The sequence below is a fragment of the Myotis myotis genome, unplaced genomic scaffold, assembly GCF_014108235.1.
Source record: "Myotis myotis isolate mMyoMyo1 unplaced genomic scaffold, mMyoMyo1.p scaffold_m19_p_3, whole genome shotgun sequence".
In the NCBI taxonomy this organism is placed as follows: domain Eukaryota; kingdom Metazoa; phylum Chordata; class Mammalia; order Chiroptera; family Vespertilionidae; genus Myotis; species Myotis myotis.
The window spans coordinates 203250806-203270683 of NW_023416335.1; the positions used below are offsets into that span (position 1 = coordinate 203250806).

A 19878-nucleotide genomic window follows, 5' to 3' on the forward strand; every position below is an offset into this window, starting at 1 on the left:
TCCCTGATTTTCTGACATCACTTTGATATATTGTAATGGAAACAAGACAGTTGAGAGCACTGCGGTTACACATTTTAGTACGATGCTGTTCTATATCATTGGCTTGTAGTCTCAACGACTTTCTGTGACTCCCCTTTAGTTATTTTTAACAGGAGCTTGCTCCCCTCCCACCCCCTTCTTTGTTCCAGATGAAAGATAAGGTTTGGCATGACTGGAAATCAATCATGGAATGTATCCTCTCTTTCCAGCTTAAGATTTTATAATTCCTTAAGGAAGACAGTTCTGCCCTCTTACTCTTGCCTCTAATTCCTGAGATCACCGCTTAGTCTAATATCTATCTCTAATTCTTATTCTGACGGAGCTGGACACGTTTCCCTTTGCCCTCTATACACAGGGCCCAGTGTCAAGGTTTGCCTTCCTCCTGCCCGGGGCAGTAGCTCCTCGAGGAGGCGCCGGCAGGTCCCACTTCTCTGCTGGGCATGTAAGCATGGTTCATGCTCCTTCACAGTCTCCAGCTGACTAGATGTGGAGTGGATACGATTATTGGGAAGTACTAGGTAAGTCACCTGAAATAAAGATTTAATCTCAGTGTCTCCTGGGATCCCCCAATAGGTCCTGGCACTTAAATTTCTGCTATTCCATAGCGAAATATTGAGAGGCAAGACAATGTTAACTTTCTTCTCTAGACTCGGTGAAAGACCATGAAGAGTAGATACATTAAATATGAGAGTTTGGAAATTGAAATTAAAAATGGGAGGACCGATCAGAATAAAATTGAAGGGTATTTAAAATTTTAAAGGAAAACATTGTAGGAGTGGTGTTAGTTGTAGATTGGTTTTCCCTTAAGGAATGCCTCACTGTTTCTAGCCATGTCCCTTTCTTGGCCTGCTGCTTGAGAGCCCTGGGCACAGGACTAGTGTCGAGATGTCATCAGTTTGGCTGCGTGTTTGCCTGGAAACAGGGAGCTTCTGTGCCCTGTGTGCGTTGTGTTGGATTAATGAACTGATTTGATTGCTTTTTGTCTAACCTTCCATTTTGTCACTGACCAAACCCACAAGTGCCGCCTTCTCTGAGAACCTAAATATTGGTGAAACCCTGAATTTAATCAGTGGCTGCTTAGGAGTCAAAGATAGCTTTGACACTTGCTAGCTTAGTAACCAGCCAGCCTGCACTCCAGGATAAAACATTTGGAACATGTGGAAGTGCTCCTAGGCCATGGCCTATTCCTCCAATAGAAATCCTGGCGTTACCTGTAATGCTGAGCTAACTCTAAAACAGAACAAGCTACCACCTGCTTTGGGAGCTCCGCTGCTCCAGTGCAGGGAGGGGCAGTGGGTTCTGCTATGGAAAGCTCTGCCCTGCTGTGGGCCTCTGTGCAGGGTGTGGTCAGGATGGGAGTCCAGGTCCTGGGTCTTCTCTGTGCAAACTCTGGTGTTGTCCTGGTCTGCTCGCCCCAGCCTCTTCTGACTGATGCTGACAATGGCACCTCATCTCCCCCACCCCCACTCCCAGGAACTCACCTCTTTGGGCTGTGCTCACCAGGGGGTGGTCTTGTGGCCCCTGAGCCTGCTTGCTCCCATTCCTTTTCAGACTCAGTTTAGAGTCTGCAACCTCTTCCTGAGGGTAAAAAACTGCTATAGATTTTCTTTAGCTTATCTCAGTTTACTAATCTCTCTGCTGGTTTGATTCTGTTCCTGGGCAAATGACTTCCTCACATTGATACACTTAAAAATAAAACAAAGTTTTTCTTCAGTCTTAACATAGGTTTACATTTTATTAATTCCAACCTGACCATGTCCTGACCACCTACTGTGTATCAAGCAGTGCTCTGTGTTTTATTCACCTAGTCGTTCACGATGAGGTACCTACACTAACTTGCTTTCCCCTTGTAAACCTTTTCTAGCAAATTCAAGTGAGAACTGCCAGCAGGTGGTTGATGTTTGGGCTCTTGGGGTTTGCTATTGTATTTGTTACCGTGTGTGAAGGCTCGTCACCCCTGAAATGTTGGAGAGGTAGAACTAAGTGCCCCTGAGCAGGAACTGAAGGTTGGCAGCGAATGTCGTATGACAGAGAACACAGGGAATTAATGGAGGAGAAATGATGTATAGTCTATGTCCCTGAAAGGCTGACTTGACATTTAATCAAACAGGACTGTTTTCACACACTGCGAGGACAATCTGGAAGAAGGTATTTTGTCTGGCTGGTGGAGCGGTCTGTTGAGGCTGTGTTTAAATCCCTGCTCCTTGTGCTGCACTTCACCACAATACACATGCATCTGGCATGTTTTAGCCTCACCAAGTCAGCTTGGAGGGGGAATGCAAGCCTTTCTTTGAATCAAAACGGTGAAACAAAGCCAACCAACCAACCAACCAACAACTTTTTAGAATTGCCACAGTGACTACCTTCACCCCTGCTTTTTGTCCTTTCCCATTTAAAAAAAACGTCAGTTATTAAAGTTAAAAGTGAGAAAACAGTCCATTTGGGGGGGTCTCTGGTCTCCACAAGACCATTGTTGGTCTCAACTTTCATACACAGGCCAGCAGGAACCTTAGGTGTTGGTTACAAACTAGTGCTATGTCATGGAGCATCTGTGCATGGCTATACAAAGGAGTTTGTGCTACTCTACTTGGACTATCTGGAAGATATAGTTTGAATGTTGAGATGTTTTTATGGACAAGGGACAGAATAAAGGAAAATGGGAAAATTAAGCCACAGTCATTGTTTATGGAGCCACTAATTTTGCTCACCGAGAGTGGGACCTGGGTCTGTTATGAATCCACACAATCCTGCTTCAATAGCAGCTTTCCCAGACATCTCAGCTCAGGGGGCCAGTCTAACTCCCACATGCATGCAGGGAGATGACAAAGAGAGGTTTGGGTCTCGACCAGAAATTCTGACTCCGTTGGTCTGAGATGAAGCTAGCTGTGCACAGCCACGGCCCACACTTTGAGAAACCAGCCTAGTGTCCCTTTGCTGTGTGTTTCAAGCTGTATTTTATTACTGAGAAGTGGGTGAGATTGATTGACTTCTTTCAGTGTTTGTCTGTATAAGCGTGATGATTGCCTCAGGTATTTTCTGTGTTCTTAAGCTCCTAAAATGGTGGGGGTGGGCTTTGCGGTGTTACACCTGCCCTCAAGTTTCCTATCTTTCATTCAGAATGCAGGCCTAGGCCATGGACACTTTCATTTTTACCTCCTCTGTCCCTTCCCTGTGAATAGTGAGGGGAAGGCATGTTTCAAGTCACAACGGGGACTGCAAAGGGATCACATGGCTCTGTTCTGGACCAGGAGTGTTTCTAGCACCAGGTGCTTGGTGATGTGGGACAGCCCTGACCCGTGATCACGGGAAGTCGTGTGCTGTACGGGAAGGAGCCTGGGAAGGGCATGAGGGCTGTGTTCTCCAGCTCTGCAGTCAACTTGTTCAAATAGGTTTGGGTTAAACAGCGAAGTCTAATGTCTTTACATAGGAATTTCAAGAGTCGTTGACGTATAATGTGTATGACCAACCTCAAAAAGAAATATAGACAGTGTTTCCCCAACATGGTTGGCCATGGGACCCTTTTGTAATGGAGAAACCTGCCAGCATCTTGCTGTGCAGTTTGTGAAATGCCAACTGGAGGTTATTATCCTCCCAACTTTCTGAGCCTGTGACATTAATCTGATTCTCTCTGGTTCCTCATAAATCCTTGAGGAGTAAACAACATTCCTGGTGGGAATTCACAGAGAATTCCTGGTGGTATGCTAGTAATAGTGGGTGGAGAAACCCTAACCTAACTCCTTCTTCGGGAAGTGAGGGCATCGTCCTCATCTGGGAACTAGAAACCATTCCTGAAAGAACCTGTGCTCTGCTCTTGGCTGTCTATTCTAGTGGGAGCAGCATCCCCACCGTCTCCCCTTGAGTCTCTGCTGTGACTTGAAAGGCCCCATGGCCCCACGTGTCTCACAGGACGTGGCTTTCCCTCGTCATCAAGATCCCACCGGTGGCCAGTTGTGATGGGCCCTTGCCTGCAAGTCAGGTGAGGTCTCCGATGACACTAGCATGGAAGATGGATGAGAGGCTCCCCTGGCCCGGCTTTTCTCCTTTTGTTTGCAAAACACTGTCAGTAGATTATTGCCTCTGATACTGCTGAGGTCCGACTACAGTGTCTGCATTTGATGGAGGTGGGCAGGCCTAGGGGGGCCTTTGCCCAAAGGCAAGCAAAACACTAACAGATATGAAAACTAGCCACACACAGAAACCTCACGGGGTTATCTGTGGCCAGGAAGCAAGCATCTGTGGGGGAGAGGGGGGTAATGGATGTCCACCATTGAGGCCCGTTTTGAGGAACCTGGAGGCTCTCAAAGGCCCAGTCTCAGCCGGACAAAGCTTGAATGTCGTGGAGAAGGGAAGGGGACACGTATAGATAGATACTCAGTTCCTGGGTCAGAGGCATTAGAAAGTATAGTCTCAGGCCCTCCATTCTGTTCCCATCAGAAATCAAGGCTGAGAAGGAAGATGAGTGGGGAGAGGGGAGAGTGTAACAGCACCCTCTCCCAGGCTGGACCCCGTTAGTCAGAGAACAGGCTGGCAAAAGACTTCCTCAGGTTGCGGATGGTTTCGGCCTTGGCCTCGTCTTCGCTTGGGGTTCCACGCTGGGAAGTGTCCGATGTGCTGAGGCTGTTAGTCAGGGACTGGGATTTGCTGAAACAAAGGCAGGGAGTTTGGGGACGACCAGGCCTGGGCTCCTGAGGAAATGTGTTGTGGGGGCGGGGGGCTTGCCTGGAAGCCAGGTGGGTGAGCCCCATTGTCACGAGTCATTCCAAGGCTTGTGTGATCCTGGATATGACACCCACATGACTTAGCCTGCAAGGTGGTTAATGGTAGCCCGTCTTCAGGTATAGAAGTTGGGGCTCACAGCCAGTGACGGGAGCACCCGAGGCTCACAGTCTGTCCACCAGCCCAGGCTGCTCAGACAGCAGGCGTCACCAGACAGTCACTGCTCTCCACCCGTGTGTGCAAACCCATCTGGCAAACTGTAAAGTGCTGTCGCCACTCCCGGCTGTGGTTGCTCCCCTATACTAACCAGCGCTTTGAGAATTGGGAGGCCTGTGTCTGGGATTCCATTCCCATCTCATCCCTGAAGCCCTTCCTGCTGATTCCAGCCCCCTTTGGAATGCTCCTGGTGCTTCCTGTTGGAACTTGTGAGAATTAAAAAACACACCCAACCAGCTAAAGTGCTTGGCACATACTAAGGAGGTAGTAGATACTAGTGTAAAACTATGATAATCAATGTTAGTGTTTGGAGTTGAAGGGAGCCACTTTGCAAAAGACCCCCACATTTGGAGTCGCTCTTTCTGACCTCAAGCCAAGAGATGGGCTTGAGAGGAGACGGAATGTACAGTGTACTGTGACCGAGAAACAACGGCACAGATTCCTCCGTCCCTGCGACCCACCTTCTGCCCTATGATTTGCAGGCCCTCCCATCAAGAGCCTGTTTTGCTGCCTCGAGTCTGGGCGTGGCCATGCAACTGGCCTTGACCAACAGCATGGGATGGAATGAAATGACACTGTGAAGCTTCTAAGACTGCTCCTCAAGAGGCCTGGAGCTGCTTGTGCCCTTTTGGAATGTAATTCTACCATGTGAGGAAGCTCGGCCTGACCGCTGGAGGCGGCCGGTGGGGAAAGTGAGGCCCAGCTGGCAGCCAGCGCCAACCAGCAGGTGCCAGATGTGTGCATGAGGCCCTGGTGACTGTCCAGCCCCGGCGACGCTGTCAGATGCCTACAGCATTATGAGTGATCCCAGGGGTAGGGTTACTAGATTTAGTAGGCAAAAATACAGGCTTAAATCTGAATTTCCGATGAGAAACAAATACTTTTTAGTATAGCTACATCCCATGCAATATGTGAGGGCATACTTATACTCAAGATTACTCGTGGTTTATCTGAAATTCAAATCTAACTGGGCATCCTGTATTTTATCTGGCAACTCTCCAGGAGGCACCTGCAGAAGAACCTCCCAGCTGAGCCAAACTCTGAACAAACTGCTGAACTGAGGAATTTTGAACCAAGAAAATGGTTTTACCTTAAGCCTCTAAGTTTTGGGGTGGCTTGTTATGCAGCATGAGATAACGGATACATGTATGTATCTGAAGGGTCATGGTAGGGCCTAATCTATACTCTCACCTTGCAAGGCCCTACCTGCCCTCCATGTTCCATCCTCTAGGCCTCCTCATTCCCATTTCAAGTCTGGGTGAGGCCTCAGCGGGTCTTCCTTTGTCTGAGTGCTCCCACACCCATCCCCACCCTATACCCTTCCCGATCAGATCCGGAGGTACTTACTTGAGATGGGGGTGGGGTGGTGCTGGCTTCTTGGACTCTTCACCCTGTTGGGAGGTGCTGCGCCCTTGCACAGGGGGCCGGGGCTGTGAGGGGAGGGTGGCACCTGGCTTGGAGGCCTGGCTTGGAGAGCCGCCGCTGGATGCCCGGGGCAGCTGTGGAGAACCTGGTGACCTCTGCTGCTGTGGGGATCCCGCCTGGGGGCTCAGGGGCTGCTGGCCTTGTGGGGAGAGCCTCTGCTGGGAGGGGCTTCCAGATCTCGAAGGCTGAGGAGACTGAGCTTGGCGAGGGCCCCCTACAGGGTACAAAAGTTATTACATTCAAATTTTTCTTAGGATAACATGGCTGTGCACAAATGCTTAAATGTTTCAAGGATGGTCATTACAGTTTTTTAAAAAAATAACAGTAAAAAGTGAAAAACAACATAAATGCCTAATTGATTAGGAACATTAAGATACATCCATATAATGGAATATTCTCTGGTCATAATGTATGATGTTACATAATATGACATTAAATGGGATACTGTTGATACATGCAAATAAGTACTGCTAAGCTGAACAAGCAGTTGATGAAACAGTACATACAGATTTATTGCATTTTGGTATATATGTAAAGCTATGTAAAAAAGAAAGATGGGAAGGTTAAACACTAAAACTAGGGCGTCTCAAGCCTTAATGTGTACATGAATTCCTGGAGGGATCCTGTCAAAATGAAGATTCTGATACAGTAGGTCAGACTGAACTGTGTACACCCCTCCAAACTCATATTTTGAAGTCCTATACTCAATGTGACTGTTTTTGGAGATAGGGACTTCAAAGGAAGTCATTATTGTTAAATGAGGCCATAAGGGTGGGGCCCTAACCCAACAGGACCCGCGTCCTTATAAGAAGAGACACCAGGGGCAGACACACACAGGAAAGGCCATGTAAAGACAGTGAGAGGCAGCTGTCTGCAAGCCATGGAGAGAAGTTTCAACCCGGTGGGCACCTTGGCCTTGGACTTCAGCCTGAGAAAATACGCGTTTGCTGTTGAAGCCACTCAGTCTCGGGTATTCTGTTACGGCAGCCGAGCCGATTGAACAGGCAGGGTCTGTGATTACAAAAGTGCTGGGGTTGTGAAGGGGTTTAATTTTCTTCCTTTGCTCACTGATACTTTCCACACTGAAGGTGGGTCACTTTGGAAATGAAATAATGATCCCTTTCTTTTGAACAGCTCTCTCCACTTTTCCAAGGACTTTCAAAAGCAATGTAGCGTTTGCTCTAGGGAGGCTGGTAGGGAAGATGCCATTATTATTATTATTATTATTATTATTATTATTTTATTATTTTTAACAGAACAAGCCTTTTCATTCTTTTTATTACTCAAAAAGAGTTTCATTGTTAAAATTTAGTTGAGTCTGTGCTTGTGCCTTTAACACTTTGATGATTTTCTGCTCCTAAGAAAGCACACCTGCCCCTGTCCCCTGTTGGGGACACATTTAGCACCTGGGTCCACAGTAGGCCCAACTGACATGTTTTTCGTGTTAGACAAATTCACTACAACGTTACATCCTACAGCACGACTTCCCGGAGTTGTCTGGGGACAGGCCACATGCAGACTCTGGTATTTTCCAACCTTTTTGGTACGAAGGTGAATAATTCTGTTACTGGTACCAGGGGCATGGGCGCCTAATTTTGTCAGAGGCTGTATTGCAGCACAGCCTCCAACAGTATGTAGGCCAGGGGTCCTCAAACTACGGCCTGCGGGCCACATGCAAATACAAATACTGTATTTGTTCCCGTTTTGTTTTTTTACTTCAAAATAAGATATGTGCAGTGTGCATAGGAATTTGTTCATAGTTTTTTTTAAAACTATAGTCTGGCCCTCCAACGGTCTGAGGGACAGTGAACTGGCCCTCTGTTTAAAAAGTTTGAGGACCCCTGATGTAGACACTGGACCATTGTGAATGCCTGTAGATACCATCCCGGGAGCGGGAAAGGGACCATTCTTTTCACCCCATCCAGGTGGAAACCGAGGCTCATTAGGTGTCATAACTAGGAGGAGTAGCCATAGAGCTCACAGGGAATCCTGACTTCTCCCTGTTACCGTACAGAGCATATAGTCACCTACAAGCTGGGGGATGTCTCAGGCACCCAGAGGTGACTTTGGCATTTGGAGGCCCCACGCCAGGTGCACTCTCCTCACCTCCAGCCCGGGGCGTCAGGACCACTGTGTGTGCTGGCTGCCTGCTGCTCCTCTCCCTGGCTCCACCTGCTCTGGGAGAGGGGCTGCCCCTTGTGATGCTCACCACGCTTTGTGAGGGCAGGAGACGGAGAGTTAAAAGGGCCTGCAGCCCATCTCTGTGGCCCTTTTAAAACATGGCTTCTACTCTACTGACCACCAATTGTGTCTCTGGCCGTGGGCATCCTCACAACAGCTCTGAGGAGTAGGCATTATTATTTTTTGTTGCTACACACTGCAAATTCTGGTGCCCTGACTGGGAATCGACCTGGGGACCTTTCAGTGCATGGGACGACGCTCAACCCACTCAGCCACAGCAGTCAGGGCATGTTAGATATTATTAACACCCCCATTTTTACAAAGAAACTGAGTCCCAGATATACTCTGACTTGCTCAAGGTATCAGAGTCAAGGGAAGAGCCAAGATTCAAACTTTTTGAGTCTTTTTGACTCAACTCAAAAGTCCTGTTTTGCATCCTCCTTCCCTCCCTCCCTTTCTTTTTTTTATTGTTATTTTTACTTATACCACACAGGCTGCCTTGAGTCCTCATATCTTTGTACAAATTGAGAAAAGGTGGCTTCCTCCAGTGGAGGCAGCTCTGAGCCAGGTTCATGGGGAGCAAGGACTAGATTTCAGCCGACCTCCCCCTCAGATGTCATCTCAGCTGGTCACCTTTGCAGAGGGCAAGGCCTGCATGTCTGGTGGCCCTGACATCATACTGGCCTCAGGGGCCCCAGGTCCTGAGTCAAGCCTTGCCATTAATCTGCTGTGTAACTGTGTCAGTCACATCTCTCTGGGCGTCGGAGCCTCCTTTATAAAATGAGGTCATTGGACTGGCCACCAAACATCCCTCCCAACTGGAACTCTTCTGTGAGTCTGCACAACACGTTCTCAGTTGAATGGAATGGCAGCAACAATCTAGCAACGGGTCCACGTGGCTTTGATTCAGTCTTGACCTCTTTCACCACTCTATGTCCCAGCAGATTGGAAGACCCATTGATCTCAAAACTAACACCTTCAGGGCCGGGCAGGTACATAAAGCTGGCGAGCCTCAGAAAAATCATGTGGCTTTAAATTTTTTTCCACTTTAGGTAGAAATATCGTTCAGAGACCCAGTTCTCTAAAGAGGTGCAGTGACAACAGGGAGAAGGAGGGCTTGAGGCTCACGGTGAGCCCCTGCCCTGCCCAGGGAGTAGCTGTGACTAACGGTCAGGGCGGCTGCTCTGAGGAATCCAGCCCCATTGTTCCTAGGGCTCCTGCAGTCAAGAGAAGCTGCAAATCTACACGTTGATGTAAAAGCTCCTGATTGTAAAATGCTGTTTTTTGTGTTAGACCTACTGCAGCTCAAAGAAAACATCTGTTTTCTACTTTTATCTTCAGTCTCCTGCCCTCCACCCCCGCTGATAATATCTTGGCAAATCTGGATGCTTGCTGATTCATTTATTAAGTATTTGTTGAGTCTCTATTATACTCCTGGGACACATCAAGAGACACTATAGTTATTTCTTTCAGCTTCTTGGCAAAGCAAACAATTCACTATTTTTATTTGCACCCACACAAAAAATATTATCTTACATATATAAAATATTTGCCTAAGCACAGGATTGGTGCTGAAAAATGATAAGGCTTATTTGAAGAAAACTTCACTTTTACTGCGTTGAAAACACACGGTGAGTTCAAAAACAAGTTATAATGTGATCTTGTTATTTCGGGAACTCAATGAGAGCATTGTTTTTAAATTAGCCTTGTTATTTTTAATCTGAATGCTAATTCAATGAGCATTTTCTTTAATTATCTTAATTGGTTTTAAGTGGACAGTTTTTCAATTCACTAAAAGTGTGTTTAGCCTCATGTCCCTTAAAATAATCTCTCTTTATTGAGCATGTCTCTACTCTGGGCCCAGGAGGAAACCAGAGTACAGTGGCTCACTGTTTTAAAAGTGCTCTGTTCAAATGTGTTGTAAAACGTCAGCCCCGAGGCCGGGTGGGAAACGGAGAGGGTAGGGCAGGCACAGCCAGGAGCCTGGCAGGGTGACGAAGATGACGTTTCTGAACATTTATAACTTAGAACCTATCGCCAGGCTGGGCTGCTTTAATTATAAGGATTGTTAATGATAATCTTTAAGAACAACATGTATATTACAATTGTTTGTAAGATACAAGTTATTAATAGTAAGTTTTTAGGAGTAAAAGTTATATAAGTTGTTATTAGCAGTCAGCTATTAGGTGCTAACACCTACCAAGCACCACCTTGTGCTGAACCCGGAGGCCTTGCTAACTGCTTCACCTGCATCATCTCATGGACAACTCCCCATCACTAGACAGGACAGCTGTAATATCCTCCTTTAACATTGGGGAACCTGAGGCTCAGAGGGGGGATGCAACTTGCCTAAAGAAGGATTCTTTTTTTTTTTTTTAATCCTCACCCAAGGATATGTTTTTATTGTTTTTTTTGTTTGTTTGTTTTTTCAGGGAAAGAGAGAGAGAGAAAGAGAAACACTGATGTGAGAGAGACACATCGACTGGTGGCCTCTCCTATGTGCCCTGACCAGGGATTGAAACTGAAACCTAGGTATGTGTCTGGACTGAGAATCAAACCCACAACCTTTTGGTGTGGGGGCCGATGCTCCAATCAACTGGGACCCTGGCCAGGGAGGTAATGCTTTCTTTCCAAAAGGTTTTACAGCAGGGCCTTCAAAGATGGTTGTAAAACTGCCTGACCTGGCTTCTTGATGCAACACTGCTCTGGAGCCCCAAGCCGGCACCAGTGCAGCAAGTGTGCCAAGAGGGACCTGGGGCAGACTTCCTCCCGGGCCTGTGGGTGAGGACACCCAGCAGCTGGCATTCTGGAGGGAAGTTACTGCTATGATTTCTTTTCATCGTGCCATCAGTAGTTTTTCCATTCCTTAATACATGGTGTCATTTAAACAGTAACGCCGCACTATTTTCTGAGAACAATTTCAACCGACAAGGTTATATATAACGTTCCCTTTTTCTTTCTTTCTCACGCTGGCTGGTTGGCTCATGTATCTATGGTCAGGCACCACTGGTGGCTGGGAAACAAGACACTTTCTAGAAGATCTGAAACCGCAGACTTGTCAACCTGCCACTTTCTTGAGATCTGTCCTTGGACAAGGCCTCAAAATCTACCTCTGCAAATAGAAAACACTGATGTTTTCCCCTTGGAGTGACTGGGAGGCCAACAATGAGAAAACAGATGGGGGAGTCCCTAGCACAGTGCCTGGCACATACTAGGCACTTAATAAACTTACCTTGTCTTTCCATCCTTCTCTCCTGACTCTGTGGGGTGGCAAACCTCACAGTCTCATTCATTCCACGTACAGAGTAAGGGCACAGAGTCTGGGCTAGAGGATTAGATGGCTTTTCCAGCCTGTCTCCTGGCCATCATGCACAGACCCCTCAGTGCCTTTCCACACCCTTGCTGGACGCTTTCTCTGGGTGGCTTGTCAGTGGTCCTACCTTGCGTGGGTGGGCGTGGCTGGGGCTGTCCCAGTGGAGGTCCCAGCTGGGCTGTCCCAGGGGATTTTGCTGGTTTAGTCTGTGGAGCCTAGAGCAGGAGAAGAGGAGAGAAGCCTGTTGTGATCACCATAGCCATTTACCTCCTGGGCGGGAGGACAGAGTTTACAAAGATCTTTTCATCACTGAGGTCAAACTTACATAAAGTGCAATTTTCAAGTGTGCAACACAGTGAACTTTTACATGTGTCGACACCCTCGTGACCACCACCCAGGTCAGGACGGAACGTTTGTGGAGAAGGCTGCTCTGAGCCCCTCCCCGCCAGCAACCCCTTCAAGGATAACCATGATTCCCATGCCTGTTATCACAGATTCAAGATTTTGTGGGCAAAGGGGGGAGCTGGTTTCGACACTTGTTTTTCCAGAAAGCTGGGAAACTAGCAAATTCTTTGGAGAATGACCTGGTAATCCATGGTGAGGACTGTGGAGGGGAGCTCTGTGGGAGCTTGTCAGGTTGGGGGATGGGGAAACGGAAGACACAATAGTCTCTATTGAGTGTGCTGAGATCACACAAAGGGCATGTGTGTACACCCACATGCACACACACACACCCTGCCCCTTGCTCAGGTCCAGGATGGAGGGCACAGAAGGGGCAACTGACTTCTCACAATAATCTCTGCCCACAGACCCCCAAGCCCATTTGAGGCGAGGTTTTTCTCCCCAGGATGGAGGGACGAAGGGCCCCTTGGAGCTCCCCAACCCCCCCGTCAGGAGCAGGGTGTAGAAGCTGTGCCCCATGTCCAGCCTCCGTCCACAACCCATTCCTTTCTCCCTATGCTGGTTCCTTCCTGGGGGTATCTCCTTTGGATCCAGAGGCCTCCCATTCTCAGACAGACTGGCATTTCTGATGGCAACACAGTCTCCTTTGTTTCTGAGGACCTTACCCAAGGCCTCAGGGGTGAGGGCACTGTGGCCCCTGGCATCAGGAATTGGCTCATTTTGGAGACAACAAGGTCGGCCATCAGCTGCTTGTCCTCTTCCACATGCTCTCCAATCAGAGGCATTGAGCTGTCCATCACCTGCAGGAGAAATGACACCTGAGGGACACCCATGCCAGAGTAGCAGGAAGGAGAGCGGGCTCAGCGCGCAAAACAGAATTGACCACTAGATGGCGATGTTCTCCATGCAAACACCCAGCCCAGCGCCTCCAGCTGGGAACCACCCCCTGGAGACATGCAGTTGCCTAAACATGTTTGGTAAACCAACTCCCTGCATTCAGTTCAGTTCAGCCTACATTCGCTGGACTACAGAAACGTGACTGAGGGCCTGGAGCCTTCGCTGACCTTTTCTGCTCTTTTCTTTGGGGAACTGGTCTCCACCCCCTCTTTTCCCAAGGTCAGGGCTGGCTTCCTGAACTTTGGCCCAAGGTCAAGGCTTTCCACAAAGCCAGAAGCAGTGAAGTGTGGGTTCGATTATGACCAAAAAATAAAAAAAATGACACGGGTTGAGCTGACCCCGGGTTCAGGAAGAAGAGGGAAGAGGAAAGGCCTTTTCTCTGGGCTCTGGAGGAACAGAAGCCTGGCGTGAAACTCATCCCGCAGGGAGTGGGCTGTTTCTCAAAGGAGACAAAGCACGTATTTTTGGAGGGGCCTGCGAGATCAGATTTACCCATCCTGCTATTTTTGAAGCTGTGAAACCAAGGCCCGGAAGTGTACAGGGACTTGCCCAAAGTCACATACCAGCAGGCCCAACATCCAGGTGGCTCCCCAGGCATGAGCAGCTGTAGGTCTTGAAGGGGAGTGAGGCCTTGGTAGGTCCTCTCTACTCCTCCACTCCTGTCCAGCCCTCTTCACCCACCGAACCTCCATCAAAATCACTGTCTGGTTTCCCCTTTCCCCAAGCTCTGGACTCACCAGGTTCTCTCTCCTACCCGAGTCCTTGTGCCCGTCATTCCCTCAGCTCACTCTTCCCCTGGTTCTCACCTTCAGGAAACACCTGCCTAGCCTTCCTCTGGGAAGCCCTCTCTGGGTGAGCGAGCTCCGAGAAGCCACCTATCCCATGTCCTCCTGCTAGCCTCGCTTCGGTCATCCCACTGGAGAGCTTACCCCACAGCATGTCATGTCCTGTTTACTGGTGTCTCCCCAGTAACATCAGGGTTGGGCCCTGTGTCCTGCTACACAGGTACACCCTCACTGCTTACCTGTTGATGGAGGCAGGAAAAGTCCAGCTCATAATGATAAGGACACGAATAAGTGCTATAATTTATTGAGCCCTTACCATGTGCCAGGCACTGTACTCAGCACTGGGTGTGGCGGCTCTCACACAAACCTCAGAATAGCTCTGTGAGGCACTATTATTATTATTATTATTATCCTCAGCTTAAACATAAGGAAACAGAGGGTCAAAGATGTGGCAAGTTCAAGGACACATGGCCAGCAAACCGAGGTCCTTTTCTCTCTCCCTAAGCACTGGAACAGCTCTCGGTGGTAAAAACTGGGAACAGGAAACCTGAGTTCCAGGCTTAGGTCCCGCTCCGGACTGGCTGTGGCCCACTGATCTAATCACCTGTAAACTGCGGGGCCTGGGCAGCTGTGAAGACCCTTGCAGCTGAGGCTTGTCGAGGTCTGTGCGTCTAAAGCACCCACTGTAGTTGGAAGCTGGGAAGCTCACAGTTGTGCGTGCTGATTCTAACCTGGTTGTGAGTGAGCTCCTCCCGGTTTGGGCGTGGGTCCTTGGTACCCCAGATTCAATGCCTGGCACGTGGACAGTGTCTCGGTCGGCGTGGGATGAGCTGAGTTTTAACTGTGAAGTCTGTCTAAATGGGCACAGGCCTGTCCCTTCTCCCCCGGCCCCTGCCCACCTGTTTCTGTTTCCTACATTCCCTGTAGTGGAAAACAGCCCCCACAGGAACCTGGGATCAGAACATTCTGGAATCCCCAGGGTGGACACAGCCAAAGGAAGTGGACACTGGTCTCCCGGGGGAAACGTTTTTCCAGTGAGCAATGTCATTCCCTGGACAGGTCACGGGGGACAAGTTCAAGGGTCTTTCCCTCGAGTATTTCACTGTGAGGATCTTCACAAAACGCACCACACAGAGCTTATGTTCTCACCACAGAGGTGGCTGAAGGGAACCGTATTTTTGGATCTGGGGAAAAACACCTTTTACCTTCCTGGTAGCAGACTCCCCATCTCCCTTGACCCCACCCTAAACTCAGACCAAGGGAAACAACCCTGCAATGTTTCTCAGAGAAAAAAAACAACAATCTGAAAAGCCATCTTTTTTTCCTTTTGGAACAGTTTTGAAAAGTTGTTTTCTTGTTTTTTTTTAAAGTCCAAACTCACTGTTGTGATTTTTTGGGTAAATGGGAAAGGTCTTCATCTCTGACCAGCCTGAATGTCCGGAGGCTGGGAGCCTGGGCCCAGAGTGCACGTTTTTCCCCCTAAGGGCGGAAGTTGAGGAAACAGAGAGGCAGGCGCTTTAGGGCAGAGAGAATGCTAAGGCAGCGAAGGGACTAACTCACAGGGTGGAGGGGCGCGCAGGCCAGGAGTCCTCACCCCTGTCTGGATGGGAGCTCAGGGGGCAGCGCTCCCGCCGTGTCCCCACCACCTGGCTCAGGGCTGGCACCCAGGATCGGGGTTCGGTGGTGAAGGCATGAACACTGTGTGTGCGCCGAACCTGAGTTCATGTCTGGTGGTCCCCGGAGGAGATGCAGAGGCTGGAGGGCCAGGAGGGGGTCTCAAGGGCTGCAGGAGGGCCCGGGGGCCAACCTGGGTCTGCAGCTCGCCGGGCATCTCAGCAGGCAGGGGACCCGCTGCCCCTGGAGCCGCGTGGCTCTGGCCTGGGAGCCAGTGTGCAGGCCGGTACTTCTGCACCTTCAATGTCCCCCCCCCCGAGAGGCGCCACTGGGGGGCTGTCAGGTGTGGAGGCAGCCAGAGGGAAGCCGTTCCTGGACCCGAGGGGAGCTGTTTCCCAGGGGAGGCCTGCACTTACACTTACACACACAGCTCCTCGTGGGCGCTTCCTCCCTTCACCTCCGAGGGCAGCCACTCCCTGGGCAGGGCGACATCCGGCACAGCTGGGGGAGAGCAGCAGGGCTCCCACCCATCAAGGCACCGACCTAGTCCTGCTCGCTGTGGGCCCAGGGAGTGGCGGACACCAGGCCGGGAGGACCAGCGCTCCCGCGGTCTCCTGGCCACGAGCAGCTGGTCCTGCAGGCCACGTGCTTCCCATCAGCAGCCGCAGCCCCCAGTTGGGCGGGGCGGGGCTCCCTCTCCTGTCCTGGCCTTGGGTCAGCTCGGGCCTCCCTGCTGCCCTGTGAGCAGCCCCAGGGGTGGGCGTCTGCGAAGGTGCTTTCGAAGGAGGGGCGAGCGCGGCATGAGGTGGGAGAGAAGGGAGCGCTGAGGCCAAAGGGCATTCTCAGGGGAAAGCAGTGGACGCATGAGCTCTGGTGGGGAGGGCGCCGGGCAGGGGAGTGGGGGGCAGAGAAACACTGTGGGAGCAGGAGAGCCAGGGGAGGAGTCGGAGGAGAGGGGGATTGTGGGATTGTGGATGGTAGAGAGGGATTGTGGGATTGTGGGTGGTAGAGGAGGATTGTGGGATTGTGGATGGTAGAGGAGGACTGTGGGATTGTGGGTGGTAGAGGAGGATTGTGGGATTGTGGATGGTAGAGGAGGATTGTGGGATTGTGGTGGTAGGGAGAGGGGATTGTGGGAGTAGAGGAGGAGTGGGAGGAGAGCGAGAGCTGGATGAGGCATGTGGAGGAGGGGGGATTGTGGGGGATTAGGGGGAGACACGAGAGCGGGGAAGTCGAGGAGTGGAGGATTGTGGGAACAGGAGGGACATGAGAGGAGTCGGAGGAGGGGGATTGTGGGATTGTGGATGGTAGAGGGGGATTGTGGGAGCATGAGAGACGTGGGAGGAGTCAGGAGAGAGGAGGATTGTGGGATTGTGGGTGGTAGAGGGGGATTGTGGGAGCACGAGAGACGTGGGAGGAGTCAGGAGAGAGGAGGCTTGTGGGATTGTGGGTGGTAAAGGGGATTGTGGGATGGGAGAAGCACGGAGGGGAAGCTGGGGGAAGGCATGTGGTGATGGTCTTGGAGGACCGCAGGGGTTTGTGGGAGGGATTCTAGGACCCACGGCCCCTCTCGGGCTTCTGTCTTACAATTAATGTCCCAACAGCTTTCCCTCCGTTCACACGCTTGCACAACGGTGTCCCCTCTCCTACCCGTTGGCGCCCCGCCGCTTGTTTATCGTCCTCCTTCCCTGCCAGCCGCACACCCGGTGTCGGTTTGTGTCCCCAGAGCCGCCGTCCCTGGCCCCTGACCCCCGAGTATATGTTTACCGAGTGAACAGGCGATGGGAACGCTGCATGGCGACTACACAGCTGGACACTGAGAACATGTCCGCGGCCCGATGGGAGAGAACCTGCCCCCGTAGCCTGATGTTCCCGCCTCCCGTGGGCCCACGGGTCAGCGGTGCCGGCAGACCGCATGCCGGGGCTGTGGGGGCCCAGCGCAGAGGCCCCGGGCACAGGCTTGAGATGCAGCTGGGGATGGGGGTGGGGGGGTGTGAGGCTGCAGGTGCCCAGGCCGTGAGTCGGGCGGCTGGCCATGCCGGGACCACACCTGGAGCCCTCCGCTCCGCAGCCTGCCGGGCGGCTGGGCCGGGCCAGGAGCACCTCTGCTGCCGCCCTCACCTCGATGATGTAATCTCTGCCATCCTTGCTGTGGACGGCCTTGACCGCGCAGATGTCCAGGCCGCCAAACATTTCTGAGCAGCTATCCACCCACAGCCTGTACCTGCAGGGATGGATCGACAGTGAGTGAGCGTGGGGCGCAGAGGGCTGGGAAGGGAAGCAGAGGGAGAGAGATGAAGACAAAGCGAAAGACACACAGAAAAACAGGGAGAGAGACAGTGGCACAGGCCCATTCAGAGATGGAGAGATATGGTAAGAAATAACAGACAGCCTGGCTAGTGTGGCTCAGTGGTTGAGCGTTGACCTATGACCTATGCACTCAATTCCAGGTCAAGGCACATGCCTGGGTTGCAGTGTGGGGCATGCAGGAGGCAGCCAATCAATGATTCTCATTGTTGATGTCTCTCTCTCTCTCTCTCTCTCTCTCTCTCTCTCTCTCTCTGAGGTTAATAAAAAGTATATATTAAGAAAAACAGCCCTAACCGGTTTGGCTCAGTGGATAGCGCGTCGGCCTGCAGACTGAAGGGTCCCAGGTTCGATTCTGGTCAAGGGCATGTACCTTGGTTGCGGGCACATCCCCAGTAGGAGGTGTGCAGGAGGCAGCTGATCAATGTTTCTCTCTCATCGATGTTTCTAACTCTCTATCCCTCTCCCTTCCTCTCTGTAAAAAATCAATAAAATATATTAAAAAAAAAGAAAGAAAAACAACAGACATATGGCAAGAGAGACAGAAGAGACAGAGACACAGAGAAAGGCAGTGGGAGAGACAGAGTGGTAAAAAAAATTTTAAAGGTGGAGAAATAGATGGACAGAGAGAGAGAGAGAGAGAGAGAGAGAGAGAGAGAGAGAGAGAGAGAGAGAGAGAAAGAAAGAGAGCCAGGCAGGCAGGAGAGAGGAATGATGAGGGGGGTTGGGGAAGCAACAATAAGAGTTGGGAGAAATCCCCCCAGTCCCACCTGGAACTTTGCTGGCTCCACAGTAATGGAGAGCTTTCCCTGCCCCCACCCAGATCCATTCTGGACACCCAGCCACCCCAGCAGCCCTTTTCCCTTGGGAAAGCTGCTTGGAGGGCTTCAGAAACCTCCCAGGCCGCCCTCCCAGCTCCAGGGACCAGGCTAGACAAGAGCCTGCAGGGGGACAAAGAGCATATTCTGCCCTGAGCCTGGGGCGGGCATGTGAGGGAGCCCAGCAGGCTGCTCCGGGCCAGGGGCCTGGCCCTCTGGACCTGCTGCTTTTGTTCCCTTTCCAGCCACTTGATGGCTGAGAGGCCAGTTTGCTTTGCAGGGGAAAGAGTTCCTGCTGGACTCTGCCCCTGCAACAAGGGGATGGTTGTATCTGAGACATTTTCCCCGGCTTGCACTTGGCTTCCCCTGTGGTGGCTGGATTTGGGAGTCACAGGGGACTTTGTGTCAATGTTCTTGCTTCTCACCCCACTCTCCAGGGTCACACGGGGCACGCCTACTCCGAGATCTATTTGTGTCTCTGAGCCATAGGCCTGGAATGAGGAGAGATCATGGCTCAAGTGCTCTTAGCACAACTCTCTCATCGTATCTGCTAATGCCCACTGAGGCCCAGAGAGGGAGAGCGGCATGGCCAGGTCACACAGTAAGATGGTATTAGAGCCCAGATTGGCCAGATCTCCTGGCTCCTAGTTCAATTCTTTCCGTAAACTGTAGCATGTGAGATCATAGAAGTAAAAGGAAGGATGAAAACTATGTCTACTAAGCTCCTACTATGTGCCAGGCATTCTGTGGGGGGTTGACTCCTCATTCTTTCTAACCCCCACAACAACTCTATCAGGAAGGTTTAACCCATTTTACTGATGAGGAGACTGAGGGTCAGAGAGGGTAATAAGTATGTGCTGGCTTCCAAACCCAGATCCTGTTTGATTCCACAGGCCACAGAGACACCCTGCCTCTCAGTCAGAACGTTAGGACCTCCTCTCCCTCAGCGTGGGAGACCAGTGATCTGGACGCTTTTTTTTAATTTTTAATTTTATTTATTTCAGAGAGAGGAAGGGAGAAGGAGTTAGGAACATCAATGAGAGAGAATCATCGATCCATTGCCTCCTGCACACCCCCCACCGGGGATAGAGCCAGTAACCCAGGCATGTGACCTGACCAGGAATTGAACCGTGACCTTCTGGTTCATGGGTTGACGTTCAACCAC

At 50.7% G+C, this 19878-nt stretch overlaps 1 protein-coding gene across 2 annotated transcripts in view; it reads right to left on the minus strand.

The window, feature by feature from the left end:
* Positions 1–1892: 1892 nt before the first annotated feature.
* Positions 1893–19878, minus strand: part of SYN3 (synapsin III) — a 388952-nt gene continuing 370966 nt past the window's right edge. Inside the window, exons 10-14 of one of the 2 annotated variants that reach the window (XM_036297700.1) lie at positions 17710–17812; positions 12958–13092; positions 12018–12105; positions 6319–6610; positions 1893–4680 (exon numbers count right to left, since the gene is read on the minus strand). In XM_036297700.1, the coding sequence (XP_036153593.1) occupies positions 4548–4680; positions 6319–6610; positions 12018–12105; positions 12958–13092; positions 17710–17812 (751 nt within the window). In that variant the 3' untranslated portion in view covers positions 1893–4547. The remainder of the gene's footprint in view (positions 4681–6318; positions 6611–12017; positions 12106–12957; positions 13093–17709; positions 17813–19878) is intronic. The other variant, XM_036297699.1, reaches the window with a different exon arrangement.